The sequence below is a fragment of the Synchiropus splendidus genome, chromosome 5 (genome assembly GCF_027744825.2).
Source record: "Synchiropus splendidus isolate RoL2022-P1 chromosome 5, RoL_Sspl_1.0, whole genome shotgun sequence".
In the NCBI taxonomy this organism is placed as follows: Eukaryota; Metazoa; Chordata; class Actinopteri; order Syngnathiformes; family Callionymidae; genus Synchiropus; species Synchiropus splendidus.
The window spans coordinates 17,626,687-17,652,171 of record NC_071338.1 but is presented as its reverse complement, the minus strand read 5'-3'; the positions used below and the strand labels follow the sequence as shown (position 1 = coordinate 17,652,171).

Sequence of the window (25,485 nt, the reverse complement as noted above, 5' to 3'; positions counted from 1 at the left end):
CGCTACACATTATACGTTCTCGTGTGAAATCTATTCCCACCCAACGTTAACTGGAGAGTAATTATATTATATGTTTTATAATGTATTGGTTGTTTTTCGTCTTGCAAATGAAATGGAGCCAGAATCGGTGGACAGCCATTGCTTAAAATGTGCACTATTGTCCCACATGCACTTCCTCTGACATTTTAGCATGTTATTAAAAGATAACGTGGATGAGTGAGGAATTTTTTTCCCCAAGTGTCCACTTAACTTAACTGAATAAACGTAGTTAACTTAAATAAAGCTACTACATGTAATTTTGTTTAATCATCACATTTAAAACAATTTTGATTGTTGAGTCATCTATATTTTACGGTCAGTGTCCCAATTTTGGACCCCAATTCACCGCAGTTTATAATACCAATCAAAATATTATTTGCCTGTTTTTCTTAAGAGCAGGTTTCTCAGAACAGTGATGATTGTCTCCACCAGTCCCGACTTGAGTGACAGTGCACTGTCTTTTAATTGATCAGTGACGTCATATTTAAGGCTCATTCATCTCGACCACGGCGCTCTTGCATTACATCTTACATCATGTGCACCAGCTCTAAATATACCTCACCAATTAGCATTAAATATTTACAGTCCCTGTAAGTGTTTCTTTTCGCCGTGAAATATCGGCATGTGACATGCCGTGGACGTGGGCTCCATTTGGCCCTGCGGAAGGGAGATTCCTCAGCTCTTCCAGTCAGACGCCCCCACCTCTGAATGATGATGCTGCCGTTACGCACCACTGTAAAAAGCGGAGACGTGATTCTCCGGGGCGAATCCCTGCTGACGTCACTCCCGCTCCGTCTATATAAATGATACGAGCACCGTTCGTTGACAGACCGAATAAGAAACACGTTCTCGGCAGCGGCATTTCTCCCACTTAAGGATTACGGACTTGTTCATCGTTGGATTTTATCGCCGGCACCGAGTAAGTGCTTCGAACTAGAATGACGACCTTTTTACGCACCATTCACCAGAAAATGACTTTAGATCACACGTTTTACGCCTGGCACGTTTGTCCACAGATCAGCCACACAAGCACAATGACTTTGAACAAGGGGGACAAACTCAGGAGCATGGATAAGAGAAGAGGGAGCATGCCTTTCCCCATGAACGTGCCCAATCTGCACCGGAGGAGCATGCCGGTGGATGACCGGGACCTGCGCGCCACCGTGCCGGAGACCGTGCAGACAGACGAGATGTCCAACCTCCTCCGCTGCACTTCTTATTCACCGACCGAGCAGCACAGAGGCAGTTGCGCGTCGGACTCCTCCGACTCCGTTATTTCCACCGGGAGCGAGCCGGAGTCCCAGGTCTACAAGGTCGTCCTCCTGGGGGAACACGGCGTTGGAAAGTCGAGTCTTGCCCGCGTCTTTGGGGGTGTCGAGGATGCCGGTCACGACTGCGATGAAGCAGGTACTTGATGATGCAGATGAGTCATCAATATTACACACAAATGTGCGTAATTCAGAGTAATTATCCAAAAGAGGTTTTAATACAGTCAACAGCATGCAGCAGCAGTGCGTTGAAATTGAAAATATACGGGAATATTTTAGTAAAATATCGCCATAAATGCATTTAAAATGAAAGTTTAGATCCTGGACGTTGGCAGTGATTCCCACACCTTTGCCATCAAGGCATGTGAGATGTTTCCAAGTCAGATGTTAAATCAGTCATCACAGTTCTTCTTTTATACACAAAAGAATATGGCTATAATCTGAATCTCTAGCGGGTGACTGATCCTCTGACCCGGTCACTAAAGAAGAGGTCAGCCACCATCATCTCTTTTGGGTGATGGCATTTATTTCAGGGACACATGCCAATGCTGAATTGAAAATTCTTGGATATAAAAAAGTAGTCATTGTGCTGTTTCTCTAGACATCATCATCATCATCATCATCATCACTGCCCTCACTCATAATGATGTCATCACATGCAAGACAACCACAGCAACCACTGACACGAAGCTTCAAATATTAACCAGTATATATTTTTGCCTCTTGCAGGAAACACTTATGACAGGTCGATCGTGGTGGATGAGGAGGAGGCCTCCATCGTGTTGTTTGACATCTGGGAGCAGGTAAGAAAGCTAACGTGTCATTCATTATTAAAGGCTACATTTAAGTCCACTCAATTGGACCTGGCAGAGCCCCTGTGATAATGCTGGACTCTGTTGTCTCCTCGGTAGGATAACAGTCAGTGGCTGAAGGAGCAGTGCATGAGGATGGGAGACGCCTACATCATTGTTTACTCAGTGACAGACAAATCGAGCTTCGAAAAGGCATCAGAGCTGCGTATTCAGCTCCGCAGAGCCCGGCAGTCTGAAAACATCCCCATCATCCTTGTCGGCAACAAGAGTGACCTGGTGCGGTCCAGAGAGGTGACTGTGGATGGTGAGTTGGATCACTTAAAAACACTTTTAGGTTATCAGTCATTTGAACAGACAAATGGAAATGTATTACCAAGTCAGATGTTGAAACATAATTCAGAATATCATCACAATCTGGACGAATACTTCAAACTTAAAAAGGTTTTCAAACATCAGCACCAGGTGAAAGTAAATGTAGGCTGCACGTCGCACCTTATTGACCGTCATTAAAGCACACGTAGTCTTAGATGAAACTGCTTCTGCTACTTGATCCTTTCATCCTTTTATCTAATGTACATGTCCTATAGGTAGAGGCCTGTTTAGTGTTTTAATACCTAGAATCCGTACAAAAAGGAGTTAATCTGTGGTTCTGGGCACAAATAATCTTCAGATCAGACAGTAAAAGTCATTGGTAGACCAAAAATGTGTACTAAAACTGCTCATGTATTTCTTCCAGAGGGAAGCGCTTGTGCAGTTGTGTTCGACTGCAAGTTCATCGAGACCTCTGCCTCTCTTCACCACAACGTTCAGGACTTGTTCCAGGGCATTGTCAGACAGATACGCTTGAGGAAAGACAGCAAGGAGGAGAACGCGCGACGAATGGCCAACTGCAGGCGCAGGGAGAGCATCAGTAAGAAGGCGAAACGATTTTTGGGTCGAATGGTCGCACGCAAGAACAAAAAGATGGCCTTCAGGCAGAAGTCAAAGTCCTGTCACGACCTGACGGTTCTCTGAGGACACAGCAAGACCGAGGGACATTCAATTATTTGGCCTCTGAAGACCAGACGCTGTGTGTTTTTAACACTAACCCCTGAGGACTTATAGAGCTGTTCAAAAGTCTATTTTTACTTTCTAGTCGAGAGGAATTTAACCAGTGCATCATGATTTTAACATGCATGACGCTTTGACACTTTCCTCATCTGCCTTATTATGTATTACCATCATAGTGAGAGGAAGGAAAATGCACATTGTTTTCTAATAATCAGCAAATATTTATGTTCTGTTTGTATTATTCTTGTTTGGATGATGAATGTGAGGACATTATTGTAAATACGTTATCATGACTGCGGCTGAATAAAAGAAACATCTCATGGTCCGACACAAAGATCGCAACACTTGGGAGTGGAGGTGTGCAGGTTCGTGCCTCAGCCAAGTTCGACTCGCCACAGCAACGATGAAACTCTGTGATTCTTTGTTATTTTAAAACATTGAATTCAGTTTGTGAATGTATTAGTGGAGCAATAAATTATGGCAGTTTTGTGACATCACTTAGGATGTTTTTGTTTACATGAAATGCATCTTTTTTTAATAAAACAGAAAGCAAAAACCTTCTTGTCTTGATTTTTTCAGTCACTTTCATGATGTTGAATATTCATTAGATGTTATCAGTGGAATAAGGGTGAGCTGACCGTTGGTTTCACAGGAAGGAAACATGGTAGTTAAGCATGTCTGTGAGAGAGTGTTAACCATTAATCCCCTCAAAGAGAACAGTTTTTCCACACATTTTAGACTCCACTCACACCTCACACAGACCAGCACGAGTGCCACTTCTCCAAGGTAAGACAAGTTTGCATTTGAAATGATGCAGGAATTATCTTTATGGACTGAATATAGTTATGTGTGCTACATCGATGCTTCAACTTTGAATGCGGAACGGAACGGAATTCTCTGTTTTTACTTATCACGTAATATTAGGTTTGAATCCATAGTGAATTCACATTGGCTTCGACACAAGCTGAGGATTTTTAACCAAAAAGAAATGAGCACCTTGACAGTGTTATGTTTTTCTAATGGTGGATATTTGCAGAATCATCACACGCAAGCATGGCAGAAAGTCTGGCGACACAAGCATTCATTACCTTCCTCACTGTAAGAAAACAACTAAGAATGTTTTCAAAATATGTGCACTTCTGGTGGACTGAGTTGGATCATCTTTTGTTTCCCTCCACAGTGGGTGATATTTGTCGGTTGTGCGCCATGTTGCGGGGAAAATGTCAAAATTGGCGTACCGGAAAACTATGACGGAATATTTCCATGGTATTTGGCCAAGGTAGGACAATGAATCCATATTTACTAGCTGCAAGATATCTACACTAGCCATCACTTCAAATGTTGTATAATAATGTGTATGCCAAAGCCTTTTGCCGAAATTTCAGAATATAAGTATAAGTATTCTGTTTTTTTTACTTATTGTGCTTAGTATGTCTTGAAAGCGTTATTATTTAATGAAATAATTTGCTTTTAAAAAAAAATCAATGAAGCATATTGTTTTTTTTATTAAACTAGGTGGATTCATTAAGGGCTGACATGGTGGAAAACTAGTCCAAAAAGTTTGTAATTTGCAAACCGATGAAACTACTTTCCCCATTGAAACAAGATAAAGAAATCATTGTTAGGTTTATTTATTTATTTAAGTACAAAAAACATCTCTGTGTCCCTGAAAATTCAAATGATTCAAATTATTTACAAACCTAATGAGACCATAAACTATATTGTACACAATTGTAAATATATTTTGGAAAGAAACCAACAGAAACTGACCTAAAACTGTGGCCGGTGGAACCAGGGTCTAATGAACTAAGAAGACAAAAATCTTTGTGCTAGTGAATTGGAGGTGGCTGGACTGATGGATGAATGGATGGGTGAATGAATGAGTGGTCTATATGCATTGAAGAAACAGGCTTGAAAGAAACAAGTGGTGAAGAAACTCAACACAGTGGTTTGTGCTGGCTGTGCTTTTACAAAAGGAACAAAGTGAAAGGCTTTTCTTCTCCTGTTTGCCCGCACTGAAGGTCGAGGATGAATGAAACGCTGTCGTCATTTTCAGACTATAAATGGAGCCCTTATAAAGCCCATCTTGCTCATCACTCAGTGTGGGTTCTTTTTTTGTCGAAATATGTCACAAATCTGCATTTAACACTTAAAACCATGTGGCAGCTTAATGTACACTGCTTTTTTTCGTTCAGTTCTGCTTCGTCATTTTTCTCTCAATGTCAGTAACACGGGCTAATAACGTTTTACTACAGTATTATAGTATCATTATAAAATAATAGTAATAACACAATAATAATAATAATTACTAAAACATACAATACTGCTCACAACAACTCTGTCACAGTATCATCGCTAACTGCAGGGCAAAAAGAGAACAAATGCTGCAATATGATTTAGGTACTTACATTATAATAATGACGATGAGATGGACTTCATACCACTTCTCCTGCACCCGGAGCCAAAGAACACCACAGAAGCCTCCAGTGTCATATAATGTCCCAAGTAAGGTTATTTGCCCACGCCAAATGACCTCAGTCTCCTCAGAAAGTGGAGGCAACTCTCCTGCTCAGGGTCTCAGTGTTGACTGATGATGGAATGAAGGCCCAGAACCATAGTGAGTTATTGTCTTTTCCACAGCTTCCCAGTCTGCAAGTGAATTATAGTGACCTGGTCGTAACAGGAGATGACGAGGGAATCTTCGGTGTAGATGCCCAATTTCTTTATGCTTCAAAGCCTTTGGACAGAGAGAAGCAGCCATCTTACTCTCTTAAGGTAATGAAGTATGCTGAACTCCATCACTGATGTTTCCTGGTTCATACAAAAATAATTCACATCAGTTGGTGAAGTGAACTGAATAAATGAAGTAGCTACTTGATTTAATTTTATGATATTAACTTTAAAATGAAGCAAGATTTTAAGATAATTTAAGATTATAGATTAGCGATTTAAGATAATAATTTTTTTTTTCTTATAAAGCTGACCTTATTGATCTGTAGCACAAAGACTTAATGGACACACTGTCTGGCAGGTTTCCTTCAAGACATCGGCGCAGCGTCAGAGCTTCACGGTCGAAGTGTGTGTCATCGACAAGAATGACAACGTGCCCTCCTTCATCGAGGAGAGCATGAGAGGAAGCGTGCAACTTGGACTCCTGAAAGGTTTGAGAACATTCATTTTATCGTTTTAAAAAACGCAACTGGTGAATGAGGCTGAAAAAACTCATTAATATCAAAAGTTTATTTCAATTGCAATGTCCATGCTAAACACCATTTGACATCAAACACTCTATTTACTCAATTATTCTGGATGCAAAGATGTAGATGCTCTATGCTCCACCTCCTGTACATCATTCAGGGATTCCATTCATGCGGGTGGAGGCTGTGGATCGAGACGACCGCAACACTCCTCACGCTGAGCTGCGATTCAGCCTGATGGAGCAAACACCGAGAATCCCCTCCAGTCAGATGTTCTGTATCGACTCCATAACAGGAGAAGTTTCCCTCACTGAAGAAGGTCAGCAAATATGATGTAAAACATACAATAATGCATTCGACTGGCTATAGGAGCTCTGAAAGACGGAAGCAGCAGGGATGAGAATCAGTACCTTTGAAGTCTATAAAGGCCAGCAGGTTTGCTCAGACACAGTATGTCACCTCCAATAATCCATTTAATGTCAACTCGCTCTCAAATGCAGAGCATTTTTAATGCAATTTGAGTGTAGAAGGTGATTTTTTTGTTTATTTTTTCTATGCTTCCTTTTGCTCATGGAAGTGAATACAAAAAATGTAGAAAGTGTGAAAGCTGAAACACCAAGTCCAGAGTGTTTAGCAGAAATCTGATTTTTTTTGATGGAGAGATTGCAGTACAAATTTAAGGTTAACATTGAGTAGAACCTGAATCCCACCCAAATACAAAAATAATTTTAAAAAATGAATAATAAAATAATGAATTATTTAAGTGATTTCACTTGTTTTCCATAATCATTTGCATATATTTTAACAATATGTTATGTAATCACAGAGTGGCATAAAAATTCATCTGAGGACTTGCTAGCGAATGACAGCATGTGTCCAGGGTGCTGCAGATTATATATATATATATTTTTTTTTTTTGGTTGACATTTTCATATTATTCAACATATGGTTTTATTGTAAAGGAATTTGGACTGATGGTGCACAGAGACTCGACCTAATAAGTTGAGTCCAAAAGTAGAACAAGAGCTGCCCAGAACAATGAACATCGTGAGTTTCAGCTCCAGCAAGTCTGTACTTACTTGGGTAGAAACACTCATAGTATATGACGAAGGAATGAAGAAGCCTTGAAAGTGTACCATTCCTGAGGCATTTCTGTGTTTGATATTCATTATAGCAATGTAATGCTGGGGCCATCCCTACTCACAGGGTCCACCACCCCTATAACCATATACTAACTCAGGGGTCTTCAACACAGTCTTCAAAGGGACCCAGTAGGAAGGTATTTTCTATCAGGTGTCAGCTGAAACAAGCAGCACGAGACTGAAGATCAACTGATGACAGTCTTCAGACAATGTGAGCTAGACTGGTTGGAACAAAAACCTGTACCACCTGGAGACTCGTGCACTAACTGATCTAGCAATGTTCAGCAGGGTGTGTTATTATGCACATCTGAGAGTAGTGAATTGAATTGAGTGTGTAACAACACTTGAACTCTCTGCGTCTATGTATTAATGCACAGAGACAGTTGCCATGGTATTAGATTTGAACAAGCTATTCTAGTAAAACGCACAACACTGTAGTTCTTCCCTTAGAGATACACATAATTTAGTATGAGCAAATAGGGATCTTAGCAGCTCATCTGCAACAGTACGTTAATCCTGGCAAAGCTTTCTCTATTGATCCTTTTATCAAGGCAAGTGAAAGAGATGGTTACCTGGGCAACCTGGCCAAAAAAGAGAAGCTGTTGAAGTTGACGATGAATAGTCTTGGAAACAAATTGTCATCATCTTAGTAAAAAAAAATCCATTTTGTTCTTCAGGGCCAGGTAAACTCATTTATTAGATCTCCAGGAAACGCATAATGCTCATAATTTCACTCAAACAAGCTGCAACAAAGAGATGAGTGATTACAATGGCACAGACACGATGCGGTGAAGAATGTCGGACCTATTTCTGGACCTGTGGTTTTCACTCTTTGTTTCAACTTGGCAGCGGTTGGGTGACTTTCATGTCGTGTGAGGGTTGCTACCGCTGATGTGGACTGAACTTAACTGTTTAATCTTTGGACAAATGTCAATGTATGTTTTTCAGAGAGCATGTAAAGGAGCTGTAGTCAAAAAAAAAAAAAAAACAATATTAGCAAAGCAACCTGTGTCATGATCAAATCAACTCCTTCTTATGATGATGCCTAAGGAATCACTTTCTCAACCAGGATCCTCGACTCTGGACCCAGAGATGTGTGGTCGCTACAAACTCTCCGTGATGGTTAAGGACATGGCTGGGAGGGCAAATGCTTTTTTCACAACTGGACTTGTTACTGTGGAGGTGACCGGAAACACGTGGGCATCTCCTGACCCCGTGAGACTGCAGGAGAACCTCCCTGGACCCTATCCCATCCGGATTTCTGAGGTGAGGCCTTTGATGAAAGCTTTTAATGTGGACCAGTTACCCATCTGAACTGTAAAAAGGCATTAACTTGCAGTCTAGAATTACTAAATTACTACTGTCGAATGAATGAACACTGAAACCCACACACAGGAGGATGGCGAGCCATATGTCAGGTTTATGTTTGGACATATTAATTGTGAGGTTTGCTGTCAGACCGAAGTGGTTCCAAGGGCACAGGTGTGTGTAATGAGGCCTAATTGATCATCACTTGTGGGAGGGAATGTGCGGGAGGAAGAGAGAAAACATGAGGAATGACACATGATGTCTGGTGTAAAAAAAAAAAAAAAAAAAAGCAGAGGAGGAGAGCCGGACTTTCATTTCAGCCATCTTCTGTTTCGTGTGTGCTACAGCTATGTTTTTCAACTACTGTGCCGTGGGGAATGATCCAAATTCACGTAGTTTGTCTGGAGATAGAGAGTGTCAGTAGTTTTCACACATTAAAAGGCATTTTCTACAGGACTTTAGATTAAGGCCAATTGTGCTTTGGCCCAGGTTCCTTTGGTGATGTGACTTTCAATGAACCAAGTGCTGTGACTTAAAACAGATTGAAAAAAATATCAAAATCTTTGGATTCAATTTACTAAAACAGACAAAAAAATGTCAGTGTACCAAATGCTAATGGAAAACCAGAACTCAGCAAGTCGAGTTAACCAATCAGAGCCCAGATTTTACAGTGACATATGCATATGCATATGCATAGAAGTAAAAAATGATCAACGACACAGGGAAATGGAACAGACTGTAAGAATTCACGACTCAAGCAAGCTCCTCTGAAGGATCTGATGGACCCAGAGACAGTGGCGTCCAAATCTTGTTTGGTTTTGATATACTACCACAGTAGATGAAGCGCAATGTTGACTCTCCTCTACCTTTAGTCCCACCCGTCCCCCAGATAACTTTTGGCTTGTGGCTTTGATGACGAATCACAGCAATTGTCGGCAAGACTACGTCCAGACTCCACACTCACCAGATCAGTAACATCCTCGCATTACACTGGAGTACTCATTTATTTGTACTATGTGTCGAAACTTTATTGCATGCATGTCATGTTTGCTATTTACTGATACAGGTGTAATTTTCACAAGATCACAATATTAAAAAAGACTGTACTTACTGTTCCTGAAGTTCAAACACATTTGACGTTTCCCACTTAAGCAATAGTGGTTTACAAAGCCAAATACCTTTTGTTGTGTAAAGAAACGTATGGGTAATTGTTATGTTTTGATCACTAAATTCTGCTTCAATGAAAAAGAAACATCACAGGGAAATTCATTCATAATAACCAGCTTACTAAATAGCTTTGTCATTGTCTGGTATCAGGGTTAGTTAAGTTGTTCATCAGGTCAGTAGAAATGTGAGCAGGGTGTTCTACAGAAGTCGTTTTTGACTATGTGAAACTAGTCTTGCTTCTGTAAGCACTTGTAAAATCTTTAAATCAATGAACACCATTAATCCAGAAGAGTTCATTCACTTTGATTTCTGAGTATTAGCTTCATAATTTTTTTTAAAAAATGGATACATAATTTCAAACCTATTAATATCCTGCGAACGCTTCAGACGCTTAGTAACCAGCATGAAAAGAAAGCACTTGCAGCTCTTATCCTTGGAGATTAAATCCATGCTTTTTGCCAGCATTCAAACAAAGAGGCTTTTAAAGATAAATTATGCAATTAACGAAATGTGGTGAATGTGTCCTTAGACTTTCTCTGGCCATCACACTGCCTCCCCCTCCCTCTCTTTCCCACCGCCTCCACACTCGCCCACTGCTTCTTGTCTCTGCTGCTCCAACAGCTCGTAGCACCCACTGAAATTGTGTGGATTTAAAACTGAAGATCAATTTGATCTTTCCTGTGTTGTCATTAGAAATACAAGATTCAAAATTCCTTTTAACACCAAAACAAATAGGAATTTTCATAAAGCACCTGTGGAATGGGTGAATTGGGGGTCGATGAACCTCCGAGATTCATTTCCTAGTTACATCTCAAATCATTTCTAAATCCTAAAATGGTGTTTACTTGAGGGAAGCCTCTCTATCGCCCACATGGACTGACGGCACAGCTGGGCCGAGTAGGAGGTGGGACTCACCGCTGCGGATGACACATAAAGATAGTCATGTTCAAGGACTCGCTGGTAGAATGTATCTCCTCAACAGCCTCAAGATAACGGAGGGTTCACTGTTGATGTTTATTTTCCACAATACATTTCATAACATGTACTGGATATGCTTTTAAGTGAGCTGTGCACAGGCCAGACATAAAACTTAATTGAAAATAAAACACTTCAATGATATTTTGAGTTTGGCACTTTCCTCCTTGGTAACAAAGCAACCCTTTATAAAATGAGATATAGTGTCAGGGTGTTTGTGCAGTTAAGGAAGTTGTCCAAGTTCAGATCTTTAACATGATTTCAACTTTATGATGCCAGTCTATTAGAATTGGTCAATATGATTCCGACCGAGCGAAACCCAAGTGCAGATGATTTACGAAATACAACCAATGAAATAAATAATAATAAGTTGAGTAATACCTCTTACAGTGAGGTGAGTCCAAGCTCCAAAGTTGTATGATGTCCATACAGCCCAACCCGAATGAAGTAAACATCCTACAGGGTTAAGATCTTTCCTCTGAAGTTGGGTACTTGATGACTGTTTCTTGTTGCTGGAGTCAGTGGTGATTTACAGCTCACCCGCTGAAGTTATTAGTTGGTTACATGCAGCTGTGACGCTCAACAGTGAACAATCTCAGTGGAAGAAAAAGAAAGTAGAAGAAAAAAAGTGACAAACATAAACTAAATGATATGAGAATACATATTTACAATTAATATAATTATAATTAATGTGTACGGTTACATATTAATATTAATTGAATTATCAATAAATATGCAGTCTGATCTTACAAATTTAAATTGGAATTTTGAAAATTGTTTTCGAGCACAATTCTTAAAACCATATGAGGCTCAGAACACAGTGGAGGGATGATCTTAGTGGACCTCTGCAGGGCTCCATTCCTTCCCAACCCACTCAACCTCAGTGGCTCCAGGGTTGACGTTGCAGTGTTTATCCGTCTACTGGGTCCCTCCTTCACCGGAAACCTGAGGTGGAAGATGAACACTGGTCTTGTCAAGAAGAAGGCCCTGAAGCGGATGTGCTTCCTGTGTCAAATAAGGAAATTCCGCCTCCCTTGAGTGATGATGTTGCAGTTCTACTCCACCACTGCGGACCCCACCATCGCTGTGTGGGACCCCACCGTTACTGATGCGGACCGGCTCAGAGTGCAGTTAATGACCCATTCTGCAGAGAAGGGGACTGGCAGGATCGTCTCTGACCCCTCTCACACGGGACACCTCCTGTTTGAGCTGCTCACTTTAACCATCTGCTTTATCCTTTCAGTGAACTAATTTCACTAACTTGATTTTTTTGTACTCACAAAACAAAATAATCATTTGTATAATTATCATGAATATTATAATTTCTGTTGTTTAACAAATATATTTAGGCTTCATCAGCAGACTTAAATATTATATATTCAATAAATACTAGAATATTAAATAAATGATAGTAAAAGTAAATAGTCAAAGAAAAAAAAGACAGGTTGTTGAACATGCTCTGATATCTGTCTTACAGAGGTACAGCAAACATCTAGCAGTCAGCGTCAGATAAAAGCTTTGGGCTCTAGAACACGTTAAACTGTGGTGGAGCCAACTGTGTGAAGTGACTCCATGTACACAAAAGCTCTGCGTCTCTGAGCAGCTCTTTCCAAAACAAAAGTAGAAAGTGTGACAGTTACTTCAGGAGATACACGTGTTCAAATGCGTCTTAGCTCCTCTCCTTGTTGGGTGCTGTTTGACGGCTCCTCCGGACCTTTCAGCTCCGCTGCACAGCCCACTCTCAGGGGCCATAAAGCAGAGTGGAAAATCCCTCTCAGCCTGCATCGTTACTCTTGGCTGAGCTCTCAGTACCACATCATTGTCAGAGCATGTGCTTGGCTCCTTATCATCTAAACAAACCGATGTTTTAACTTTCTGCTTATACGTGCAGGCTCAGCACTCATCCGTGTTTGGGAATTGTTGTCCATCTTCAGCTCCATAGCAACAGTGTAGTAAACACTAAAAGATCAAAGAATTGCCTGTCTTTTTTATATTGTTTTTACATGTGTTTGTGTAGGTCACTTGGAGTGGAAGTCAGGCAGCGTACAACCTGGCGGGGGAGTTTCCAGAGATGCTTTTTACCGTCACCAGAGAAGGCGTCATTTATCTCAACGCACCACTGGACCGCGAGACCCAAGACCAGGTCTGACTGCTCACCAACTAAATATCCCCAGCACCTAATAATATACATCTGTGTTTATACCCTCTGTTTAAAAGAGTCGTAATAAAGGAGCTGGAGCTGCCAGGTCCCGCGGGATGAGTGCGTGGAACGTGTTCAAAGTTTATCCATAAACAAGTTTTATATTGCAGAAAATTCAGAATTATTCTTGCATTTTGTTAATATAGTTCTGATGTTTTTCCTTTTATTATCATTGTTTAATGACAAATGGTTCAGGAGAGTTTTGTCTCTTTTGTCAACAATTTTATTTAGCACTTGACCTGTTGTCAAGTACAAGTGTGCTTGACCATAAATCTATGATTTTTTTCGATTTGTCGACTAATGGCGGTTACCCAGGTTTGGACCTGTTTTGAATTTCTGTTTAACCAAAAGTTGCTTACTGTGATACTCCGAAACTGTACATTTTTTAAACAAGTATATTAAAATAATGACGTGAGTGTTTATACATAACGCACAGATTTTGACATCGACAAATTTTTGTTGTCAACATTATCGATGACACCAAAATATACTCCAAATATCCTCAGTTTCGCTTACATGCTGCAGCATGCTGCAATGTTGTTTCGATCTTCCTTGGTGCAGCTTGGTGTTTTTGTTTAATTATTCAAATATTTGCACCAAGTTATACTTTTATTTCAAATTCTTAAATGATGCAGGGTCTGCTGCATTTACTAGCGCAGTTAAAGGCTTTATGTTTAAATAACACCAACACAGTTAGGTGTCAGCATTAACATTAGAAACTACATTATGAGACACAAATGGAAAGGTATCACCCGATCCTCAAAAATGTGGTGTTGGATGTGGAAGAGTAGTCGTGGTCCATCCCCATTTTTAAAGTAAACCAATGAGCCAGGAGATACTGTGTGGATTGAGCTCCAGAGTATTTGAGCTCCTGCATTATTTGGTTGTGGAGCGAAAATCAGCCGGGAGGCTAGATGTCGTGATATTTTGAGTGTGTGTGTGTGTGTGCGCGAAGATAGCACAGGACTATAATGAAATAAACTATGATGAATATGTGAAAAAAGTAGCTCTTTGCGGTCTAAATCTGTGGAGGCCTCCGGCCTCCTTCCTCTCGTGGGTTTCTACGTGAGAACCAGAAGCTTGTATTTCTACTTTAACCCGCAAACATCTTGGGATTCTTTTGAACTCCTGCATCTGCAGTCCCTGTTACCCAGCAACGCATAAGCTGTTGAGATGACAAATGCGATGTGTCTTGAATTCGGAACTTACAGGCGCAGGCAGGGAGGTCATTATCACTGAGTAGCGGTTATAGAAAAGCAGATGTTTCAAGTGTACGGTATGTGGCGCTGTGTTATTTGGAAATTCAAAGATTCAATGCTTCTTTGCTTTGCCAGTTCCTTGTCAATATTCTGGTGGAGCGCCCGGACGGTAGAGAGATTGCCAAACCTGTGGAGCTGAGGGTGATGGTCGGGGACGCCAACGATAATCGGCCCACTTTTCCACAGGCGCAGTATCACACTGTGGTCAAGGAGCTGGCCCCTCGAGGTAACAGAGAACTCTAATGAATGTACAACACCACGAAAGTTCTGCACGAATCGGAGACAGTTTCAGCAGTGAAAAGCAGCATAGATCACTGAAAGAAATAGTTTGTTTGGACTCTGCCACGTCACTTGTGCCGTGCTGATTCGAGTATTATTCCCCTCTGAGGTCTGCTCAATACTAGACCGTGCTCTATTGTCATATAATTGGTATGTTATCTCATTTGTTGTTCTATTTTTACCTCTTTTTTCATCTGTTGGCAAAATGCAAACTCCGTCTCACTGTAATTGAATTGCATCCAAACAATAAAGATATTCCACTCTATTCTTATTCCTTCCCTCAGGCACTGAAATCCTGACTGTGCAGGCTGCTGACAACGACGATCCCAAAACTGACAATGTTCGCATCTTCTACCGCCTCGTCGGCCAAATCCCAGAGACTCCACGTGCTCTGTTCAGGGTGGACAGAGACTCGGGGGTTATCTCGGTCCAAGCAGACAGCATGGAGGGAACGGCACCACAGTACACCCTCACCATTGCTGCTGAGGATGCTAAGGGTGATGTTTTGCATTTACTTTGATGAGAAGAAGTAGGGTCTCTGTCGACACAGGAAACACTTGTTCTGAACAACTGACAAGGAATGTCAGATGAATGTATTCTGTATGAATTGGTCCATGCCAGCCCACCGAACACCCAAGAAGAAGTTCAAGACCGAGACCAAACTGAATTCAGAACACATTAGCCTATATCATAACCCTTCTTAGTTAACCCATTTCCAAAAAGCCCTGAAAGTTGTAATGAAGTTTTTGATCTATTCACAGCTAGCTTGCTGTTAAAGCCCCCCCCTCCAGTCTCTGACGCAAATAGAAAGATCACAGCATCTGAGTCCAGCCGAGACCAAGATGAGATTGAGTGTAAACACAGTGCACTCCAAGACCACCATGACCTTGAAAATGTGGTCTTAAGACTGGTCTCAAGTAGAACAACACAATTGTTTGTTTGTTGTAATTGTGAAATGTGTACATCAGAAACTAATGAAAGCGGCAACAATCCAAACCCTATTCCAAAGCTTGGCTTGTGTTAATCTAAACTGGCGAAGGAGCCATATCTGCTTTGGTAAAATAAATAAAGCTTGATAGGAAGCTGCAACACTGACGTCTGCCATGCTCAGAGCGAGCACAGTCACTCGGGCGATCTCTGAGTGTTGCGTATACTGCATGACTGAGCCGTGAGTGGTCGATCGAGGACAAGATACTTTGTGTCCCTCTCTGTTTACACGATGGGCAGACCCTGAGTCACTGACAAGCTGTGATGATTTCTCAGGTCTCAACAGCTCCTGCACCGTGGTTGTGACTGTGCAAGACGAGAACAACAACCCACCAGTGTTCTCCCAATACGAGGTACGACTTTACCATAAGATGCTTGTGTTTACAATCAAACTCAAGTCTCGGCCGAAGAGAAGCGTGGAAGACGACACACTGGCTCAGACTGCTGAAGCTCTCCACCAGGCTTGACACTGATCTAATTTTCCAGACTGGAACCTAATTCCACACTACCCCCTAATCTCAGGCTCAGAGTGACACCACTCTGCTATTGTTAAAGTTGGATCGGTGGTTTGATTAAAATTAATTTGGAAAATATTTTCCGCTTGACTCTGAGCGAGACCATGCTGTAGCTCCAGATGCGAGTATTGCATGCATGGCAAATGAAGGCCTGGTTCATCAATAAAAACAGCAGAGTCAGTAAAAAGGAAGTTTTGGGCAAAGTAAGTAAAAAGGAAGTTGTTAGTGGTTATGATGAACAAAGAATGTTTGCAATAGAGGAACCAGGTAAAAGGAGACGAGACGGACAACCAATGAGGTTCATGGATGTGCTAAAGGATGATGATCGGTATGACAAGGGTGTATGATCAGTATACAGTAGGAAGGGTCAATAACTTATCGTACATGATGTACCAACAAACATAATCTCCACGATGACAATTGTGCATCTTACGATAAATTCGCTGAACACGCGGCTCACTCGCTGCGTTGTGTAGAGTGTGGTGGACTTTGGTTCACGGTCATAGTTTTAAACTAATTTTTAATACAGGAAATATTTGATAATGACACTGGCCGACTCTGAGTCTCTGGATCTGTGTGTATTTTATTAGATGGAGTGGTCCTCATATGTTCTCTGACGCGGTCGTCTGCCTTGGTTCACATCAACACATGCAGGTTTCACGCTGCGCTGGCGCCTCTGTGAAACACCGCGGTGAAAATAGTTGGGTATTGGACAAACCTCCGCTCCGCTATTGGCGGTGGCGTCCACTTCCCCGTCCCCGATTAGGGTTCACTGATACACTCGCACAGGTAGTGCTAATGCTACAACCCGGCATCAGTTAGGGACCATCAACAAATTCTAAAACGGTAGCATTAGTGTTAGTGAAATTTTCAATAAGGCAATGAAAAACAACCATTTTAGGAGAGAGAATTGTGAAAAAGTTTGTCATCATACAAGAAAAAGGACTGACAGTTTGTATAATAGTTTCGACAATAGAATATGACTAAATGATAATTTATTCACATTATTATAAATATTTCTTTAATAACATCTGGGGAATGTGTCAACTGTAACTTTATTTGTTTTATTTTTTACTGGAATAAATCCTTACATGCTTCATTTTTATTTTTATTTTTATTTTTATTTTTATTTTTATTTTTATTTTTATTTTTATTTTTATTTTTATTTTTCAAAAACACCAACTCAACAAGTTAAACATCACATAGTGACAAAGTGTTTTTTTAAGTTCTGCAAAAGCAGAGATTTACTGATCAGTCACATGGAACTACTCATGGAATTGGGTCACAGTGCTCGGTGCCCACCTTACGCAGTACTTTGCTTTGAGGATTACATCCTTTATCTTTTGAAACAGGCCATCATGAATCGTGGATACAGGCTTGATTCAATGCTTTGGGTCTTATTGCCGTTGTTATTATCAGCGGTGTTAGTGTTTAAATTCCATAATTTACTTGAATAACTTTGAAGTTTGAGGCGCCCCCTCTGACAGCTACAACAAAGGACTTCTCAAAGTTCTGACAGGCAGAGTGAGAGTGGTGGAATCCTTCCCTGAGCTTCTGCTGGTATAAGAGATAAATGAGCTAAAAATAACTAGCAACAGAAAATCCCTTTGCTTCCACCCACTAGTGGCTCTTTTAATACAAAAGTGTGAAGTCGTGAGGCTTGGGAGTGCTGCTGGCATTAATTACTCACTTGTATCTGCCGTTATTTCACACATGGATGTGTTCAACGATGCTCTTTCTGATGGTTCTGGACACTGGCTAGATAAATGCCAGCACAGACGCACACAAACACTGGGGTGGAAAAAGCTCTTGAGTAGGTCACACCTAAGTGGAGCTGCTTTTTCCATGGGCGGTGTGTGGATAGGGCGTAGGTGGGAGGCGAGTGGTGACAGTGCAGGGTCCAGTGACCCGGTGGATGGAGCGGGAAGATCAGAAGCAAGGCTGCCTCACCAGTGGACATCAGTGAGTGGAATGCTTTCTGTAGTGAGAGGTGTGAATGAAGGTCAGCTAACACGAAAGCAGATGAAGGTGAAGCGCACACTTAAGTCATGCCACTTATCGGTATGTTTACATGCTAATAATTGAGTTTTGGCTGATTTCTGAAGTTGAGTTTATTCTAAGAAAATCATAGCAGCATATATGAGATGACTGTCGTGAAGATGAAATGAAAATACATCAGATGCAATATCTGAATTAGGCCCATTAAACTACAGTCCATTGTCCACATGTAACCGCCAATGTCATTATAAATATAACTACATTATCTTGTTTTTTGTTTGTATTTCAAAGGAAATATTTAATTGAATTTTCAGCCAAGGTCAATTCTGCATTTCTAAAGTTTTATATCACATTTAAAAGACTGAAATATAACTATTAGCGTATTGGAATCAACCTATTTACTCAGCAATAACCCTGTGACAGCTCTATCTCTATCTATGATACTGTGGCAAGAATCTGAGAGATTTAAAGCTCAACATCATGTTTTAAACTCTAAATGTTTTTAAATACAGTATATTTTATTTATAAGGATGGAGCCCAATTGTAAAATAAATATAACTAATTAATTACAGGTTTATCCAGTAATTCATGATCGATTATTTTTTTTTATTTCATACAAGAATTATCTCATTTTAGTTGCATCTGGACAGATAATCTTGTTTCTAAAAAATTCTCATTTGCGTTGGTTATGATATCACATTTTATAATGTGGTGGAACATCTGGAATTGGTGCATTAAAAAATATTCCCACATTTTTTTCACCATCGATCTGTTATTTGCATTGATTAATAATTGGTTGAAGAGCTGCTGTAATTGGTTGATCGAAAATGAATATGTTAAACTCCCAGTCATAAATTTTACACAACAAAAAATATATGTTTATTATGTGGGCTTCTACTGAATCTCTGAGTCTGTCTAGGTTTCAGTGCAGCGAGATGCATATCTATTCAATATAGTTGGTATGATTGACAGATTCGAAGTTGGCACATTCACAATGGTTCAAAAATGTTTTCAGGGATATTAGTAGTGATCAGATATTAGACAGTAATGCTACAACGAAAAACACTAGTGATGCTTTACAGACAAAGACCTGAAAGTCACAGTAGGAGAGAGACGTTTTGCCATTGGTACGCTGGACAACCTTGAAGCAAATAAGTGTCAGACAGGATTACGGGGGGAAACATCATGCTTATATGAAGGCATACTGACTGACTTCTTACATATATACATACACTCAGTCTTATTATCTGCTTTCTAACCACTATAGAATGAGAAAGAAACTGTTAAGCTGTTATGTAATCTGTTCAGGGGGAAATGGTATTTTTAAAAAATCTAATTTTGTCTCCCACTTTTCGACAAATTAGTATGGACCATTTCACATCCTGGAGGACGCTTCCGTGGGCACCACTGTGGCATCTGTGACAGCAGGGGATGCAGATGTTCGCGGGGGTGACAGCTGGCTGGTTAACTACCGCTTGGAGTCTGGCAACGAAGAGGACGCCTTTGCTCTGCTGACCGACCGCCAGACCAACGAGGTCTCACTTGTACTAGCAAAGGTATGAATACAAGGCACAAAAGACATGTACACATTACTTTTCATTGCTGAGTGACAAGTTAAAGTGAGAGTCAGCTGAAACTATTGAACCAAATCCAATAAACATATTTATATCAAACTTTGTTTCAAGAGCACCTGGAGGAGCCGCAGCGTCTCTTTTTTTGTCCTCCATTGGAGGCTCATCACGATTTAGCTCCGACTAGACTTGAACAAATCGCCATCCTGTCAGTGCGTGAAGCCACCACGACTCATTATTAGAAATTACGCACTGCTCGCAGCCGCTGTAAAAAAACAGTCAATGTGTGCAAACGCTAATGGCGGTTTGCCACACAGGGCCGTGTCGGCAAATGAGGGTAAATGTATGATGAACTGGGAGAAGGCACAAAGCAATCGAATTAGGATTGAAGGAGACAGCAGACTTGACGTCACAGCTGAATCATTTGTTCAAGAGGATGAATGAACAAGGCTCCATTAGTGGTTTTGTGGCGGTACACTTACTCATGTTAATGCTTTAATTGAGCATGATTTCATTTGGATATGAAAGCTGTTGGAGGAAAATATTCTTGCAGTTTGGTCCTGTTTGACAAATATAGGTGTGAGTGCACACCTCAGTCATCATGTCTTTCTATGGATGACATCAACTTGAGGCAGCACAGTGCGGTGGAAGTGGTCTGACCGCAGCCTCACTGCGTGACGTGTGACAACCAAAGCTAGACAGAACAATAGAACCATGTACACTAGTTAGGTTATTCCACCAAAACTAGATTGACATTCGTCACCATTTTATTTAAAAATGAGATTTTTTTTTCAACATAAACCAACAGCTCGACCGATCACAGCTTTTAGTTAGTACTTTTCAAATGGCGACTACCTCCTATTGTATGTCAATGTCATAATTCAGTTACGGACCTTTGGTTGATTCCAGAGAAAACACAGTCAGAGAAATGTCATTCAGTACAGAAGTTGACCACGTTTCTCTGCATTTTGTGCTCTGATGTCTGGCTGGAGGCCATCTGATGTGCTGATAAATACTAACCAGATTGACGCATCAGTTCTTGCGCACAGGACGAATGATTGTTCTCCATGGCAACAGACGTGCATGATGTCACCGCTTCTGTGCAGTGTTAACTGTTCTGGAACATCATATTTGTTTCTAGGATGTTGCTGTTTACGCTTGTAGCAGGGCTGGACAATATAGTGTATCTATGTCAGGACATGTACATTCTAGATATCAATATAGCTAAATCAACAACAGGGACAAACATCACTTTTGCCCCTCAGTGCACAGCTAAGACCAGCCAACCACAAACCTCTGCCATACAAGCCAAACATCTGGCTCTACATTGACATTGTTTTTGAAGAAACTCATGGAATCGATGTTGTGAGATCAAGAACATGGAGCTGGAAATGTTGAGCCCTAACTTGTGGTCCCCCTTTAGGCGCTTGACTTTGAGCGTGAAAGCGAGTACATCCTTGTGATCAGCGCTCACAACCCGGTGGCGCTTGTTGCCGGCCGTTACGGACCAGCGTCCACTGCGACCGTGTCTATCTATGTTGACGACGTCAATGAAGGTCCGATACTGTCCCAAAGCCATTACGAGGTGACGGTCAGAGAGGGTGAAGAACCCGGCCGCGTGATCGCGACCATCCGAGGTTACGACCCCGACTCCCACCCAATTAGGTAAAGTGAAGCACAGTAATCCACAGCGGGATCAGGTTTCCTTTCTTGTGCTGCAATGTTTTCTTTTGGGCACAGGTATTCTCTTCAGGGTGATACGAAGAAGTACTTTTCCATTGGAAAATACTCTGGAGAGCTGAAGACTGTTCAGGCTTTGGACCGAGAGGAGAACAGCACTTACACCATGGAGGTCCTGGCTGTGGATGGACGTAAGATCAATTCATTATTTTCCACCATTCATATTTATAAATGCGGAAAGACAGTCCACCAACCATGTACAAACATCATTCAGATCACCACCAAAACCTACTAAGAGTATACAATATCTCACCAAGCACCTGTTAGGAAACCTAGGTTAAACACTATCAAATCTTTAATCTTACCCCAGGAACACATATTAACCAAAATAGGGTTAGAATGTGATAATAGTATTCAGGGGCAAGGTTCAAACTAACACCATCATGTCAAGACCAAACAGGAAGTTACAGGATGCAGGAGTGAATATTTACATCAGCAGGATCAGCTGCTGCACTAGACCAGCGTCACCAGCGAACAGGAACCTTGAGGTTTGGGCCCCTGAGAGTCTATGTGTTTCCAAGCGTTCAAGAAAAAAAAGATTCATGTCAGTCGAGCAGCAGTGGAGCGAACAGTAGTAGCCACAACCATTGACTTTATACAGATGGGGGATAGAAACATGGTTGAAACTGCAGAGAAAGGATATAGGAAAAATATTTACAATACTGGAATGGAGTGAAGTGGAAAGGAACAGGAAACATGAATTATCATCACAGCAACTGAGATTAATAAAACATACTGTATCAAGGAATAAAGCGGGAGATGATGTGACAACTTTCTGAACCCTCAGGAAATGCATCATTATCAGCCTCCACACTGGTGACGGTCCAGATACTGGATGTGAATGACAACAGCCCAGTCCTGGTTGGGGACTACTCCTGGAAGTACCTGTGCACCCCTCGCTGGGAGGACCAAGCGCTGGTGCTGGCCTCACGTGACAGTGATGGACCGCAACATGGAGGCCGACTGAACTTTTCTCTTCGCAGTGATGCTACTGTGCGCCGCAACTGGAAGCTGACACCCATCAATGGTGAGGAATACGACAATTAAAAGTAAATGTTTTCATCTATGTAACAGTAATTTTACGTGGTCGAGCCATTATTTCCCAGCTAAATGGAACATATTAGCATCCATATGACCCTGTTGGGTTGTAGCATTCAAAACCAGTCTGAGGCTCAAAACCACCTTGATATTTTCTTGACTTAGATGGCAAATGTGTGAAATTCCTGAGAATAAAATGGCACCAAATGAATGTGTTTTTCAATATGAAAAACACATCGAAAATAAGCACATTTGAAGCATTTTATTTTAACTAATAGCTACCAATAAAATCAGCTATTTATTTAGCATGTTACAAACACATGTAACTTTAAAGGAAATCTGACTGGAAATTATAACTTGCATAGTGGTGCAGGATGTGTGTGGTGACCATGAGAAATTACTGAAGTGTGAAGTGACAGTCGACGTTAGGGAGAGTCTCCATGGGCAATGATGGTTGTTGATGATATAGTGAGTTGTAGTGAGAGTAAAGAGGTGATAGAGAAGACTCTGAGAGAAGAGGAATGAAGGTCAGTCGAGCCATGATAAAATGTGTGTTAATGAGATGCAGACAGGAGGAACAGCAAAGATTCAAGCAGTGGAGGGAGTGAAAACAGTTTTAGTATTTAGGTTCGGTAATCTAAAGTAATGGACAGAGAGGTGAAGAAGAGGATGCAGGCAGGCTGGAGTGGATGGAGAGAGCTTTCAGGTGTGATCTGTGACATGAAGTTTTATAAGACGTCAGTTTGGACAGAACATTGGACAGGCCAGACTCAGATGGTTTGGAAATGTGGAGAGGAGACAAGTGGTCAGAGAATGCTTTAGAAAAGTTGGAGGCAGCTAGTAAGAAGTGGAGAGGAAGAAACTGAATAATTGTGCTAAATGGAGACATGAAGCAGACAGGTGTGATTCAGGGGGATGATCAAGGTAGGCTGCAGTGGAAGAGGCTCAGCCCCTGAAGACCCATGTTCTTCCATTGACCAGCTTGTCAGTTTTCCTACAAAACCAGATCCATGAAAATGAATTCATGTTAGAGGTTTTCTTGGGTGACTTTTGGACTATTTAAAAAAAAATTTCAGTGACATTGAACTGTCGGAAACAAGCAGACGTTTAGAGACAGACTCTAGAGTAAACTTGTCAAACAAACTCCAGTATTTCATGTGGTTCGGACTGCCTTTTCACCGCCGCTAGAAAGACCTTATTCACCGATTTATACAAACACCTCTCTGTGTTGACGTCACTAAATTATTCACAGCCTCAATCATGTTCCTCTCAAGTGTTTTTCAGCCCCCCCCTCCACTCCACCAGTCCTGTTGCTATTGATTGAGCTCAGCTGTAATTACATCTTCGACGCAATTTCTTTGGCGTCACGGCTGGGCTGCTGCCAGCTAATGGAGGCTAAAAGAGGAATGTCCCACAATGCTTTGCACTTGGTCACTGACATTCATGGTTGCTATGATAACACCTTTTTGGTATTTGCAAGAACAGTGGTAGAGATGTGGCTGAGCCATTCAGGCTCCTGTGGCAAGCAAGGCGTTTCATTCTGTGTATTTATTTTATGCTGTCAAATGGAGAGGACGCTTTTGACACTGCAATAAGTAATGGGTGTGTTTGTCCTCTGGATAAATGGAGGGTCGCTGATGCCGCACAGTAGTGTTGGAGCTGAAGCCATTATGTCAAGGAGCATGACCCACAGAAACATGAACTCCAGCATAGTTTGGGTCTCAAGTTAACGCTGGGGTTTCTTAGATAAAGTAGAATCGCTCTGGTCACAATCGACATATCTGTGTTGCAGATACACACACCAACCTCTCCCTCAACATCCCAGACCTGCCGCCCGAGGTATACACCGTGCCCTTCACCATCTCTGACAGCAGCTCACCTCCCAGAAGCACCTTCATCAACCTGCCAGGTAATGTGAGCGCAACAAGGACTAGGAACAATCGATATATATCTAGCTGTGTGTGAGAGTGTTTATCCTGTCCTGTCTGCTCTGCACCATTCAACATGCTGAGATAAATATCTGTGCAGACACATGAGGTTCAATTTAGTTGTTGGCAAAATAAACATTGAAAAGTTGAGTTTAAATAAAAGTCAATATGGATAAAACAAGTACATTAGCGAGTTAGATCTTGGTTATACACCATCTACTCTACACACATTCAAGTGCTAGTAGCCGCTCAGCAGTTGGAGTCAATACCCTGCGTTTATATCTAGCTACTGCTTTGCTAACTCATTCTCACTCCTAAGGAGTTAAACAGCAAGTGAAAATTGATTTGAAATGCTGTCGCCGAATTCGGGTGTTTCCACTCCAGCGTGCAGAAGGTTTGGTTTGTCGGAACGAAAGGAGCAACCACCCCACGGCTTCCTCCAAATGAAAACATGTCTAGTATCTGAGAGAGTTGTCTGTTCCTCTTGTAGTGACCGTGTGTCCGTGCAACGCCCGAGGAAACTGCAAAGTGCCCGTGGAGCCTCTGAAGGGCATGCCAACTATCAAATCTGCTCTGTGCATTCTGCTCGGCACTTTTGCTTTCATCGGTAGGATTTTGAATTTCAACTCCAGCAAAAATGACACGGACTGATTGAGACTTGTTTTTTGTTTCTGTGTTCTCAGGTCTGATGGTTACTTTGGTGTTTGTGGACTTGTGTCAAAACCGAGAAGATCTGGATAAAAATAAAGAAGAGCTTCCTCAAAAATATTCAGTTTAAATCACATTTTCAAAGTCTTCCTTCTTTTTATGTGAAATATCATCTGTACTTTTTAGAGTAGGCGATTAACCAGCAGTTCATGTCAAAGCTGAGACTACAATGTGCTTAGACATCACGTCACGGCAGTTCCAAAGGATTTCAACATTTACCTGTAGTTCTTGTCCATCTGCAGTTGAATTAATGATAACCTATGATTAACTTCCCATTATTCAACAAATAAACTGGACCAAAAAG

General features: G+C 41.3%; 2 protein-coding genes across 2 annotated transcripts; both read left to right on the top strand.

Annotated features, from left to right (window-relative positions):
• The first annotated feature begins 880 nt into the window (after positions 1-880).
• On the top strand, positions 881-3,709 carry rrad (Ras-related associated with diabetes). The gene is made up of 5 exons (XM_053865803.1): positions 881-958; positions 1,056-1,446; positions 2,037-2,110; positions 2,219-2,423; positions 2,856-3,709. Exons 2-5 carry the CDS (start codon positions 1,074-1,076, stop codon positions 3,131-3,133), a joined length of 930 nt encoding a protein of 309 aa, XP_053721778.1. The 5' UTR covers positions 881-958; positions 1,056-1,073; the 3' UTR covers positions 3,134-3,709.
• A 513-nt stretch (positions 3,710-4,222) lies between these two features.
• On the top strand, positions 4,223-25,251 carry cdh16 (cadherin 16, KSP-cadherin). Its single transcript, XM_053866211.1, has 17 exons — positions 4,223-4,267; positions 4,350-4,448; positions 5,810-5,944; positions 6,201-6,330; positions 6,527-6,685; positions 8,578-8,774; positions 12,976-13,101; positions 14,493-14,643; positions 14,981-15,193; positions 15,960-16,036; positions 19,561-19,752; positions 21,191-21,432; positions 21,508-21,638; positions 22,295-22,534; positions 24,338-24,454; positions 24,964-25,080; positions 25,157-25,251. The coding sequence occupies exons 1-17, from the start codon at positions 4,223-4,225 to the stop codon at positions 25,249-25,251; spliced, it is 2,466 nt and encodes an 821-aa protein (XP_053722186.1).
• The last annotated feature ends 234 nt before the right edge of the window (positions 25,252-25,485 follow it).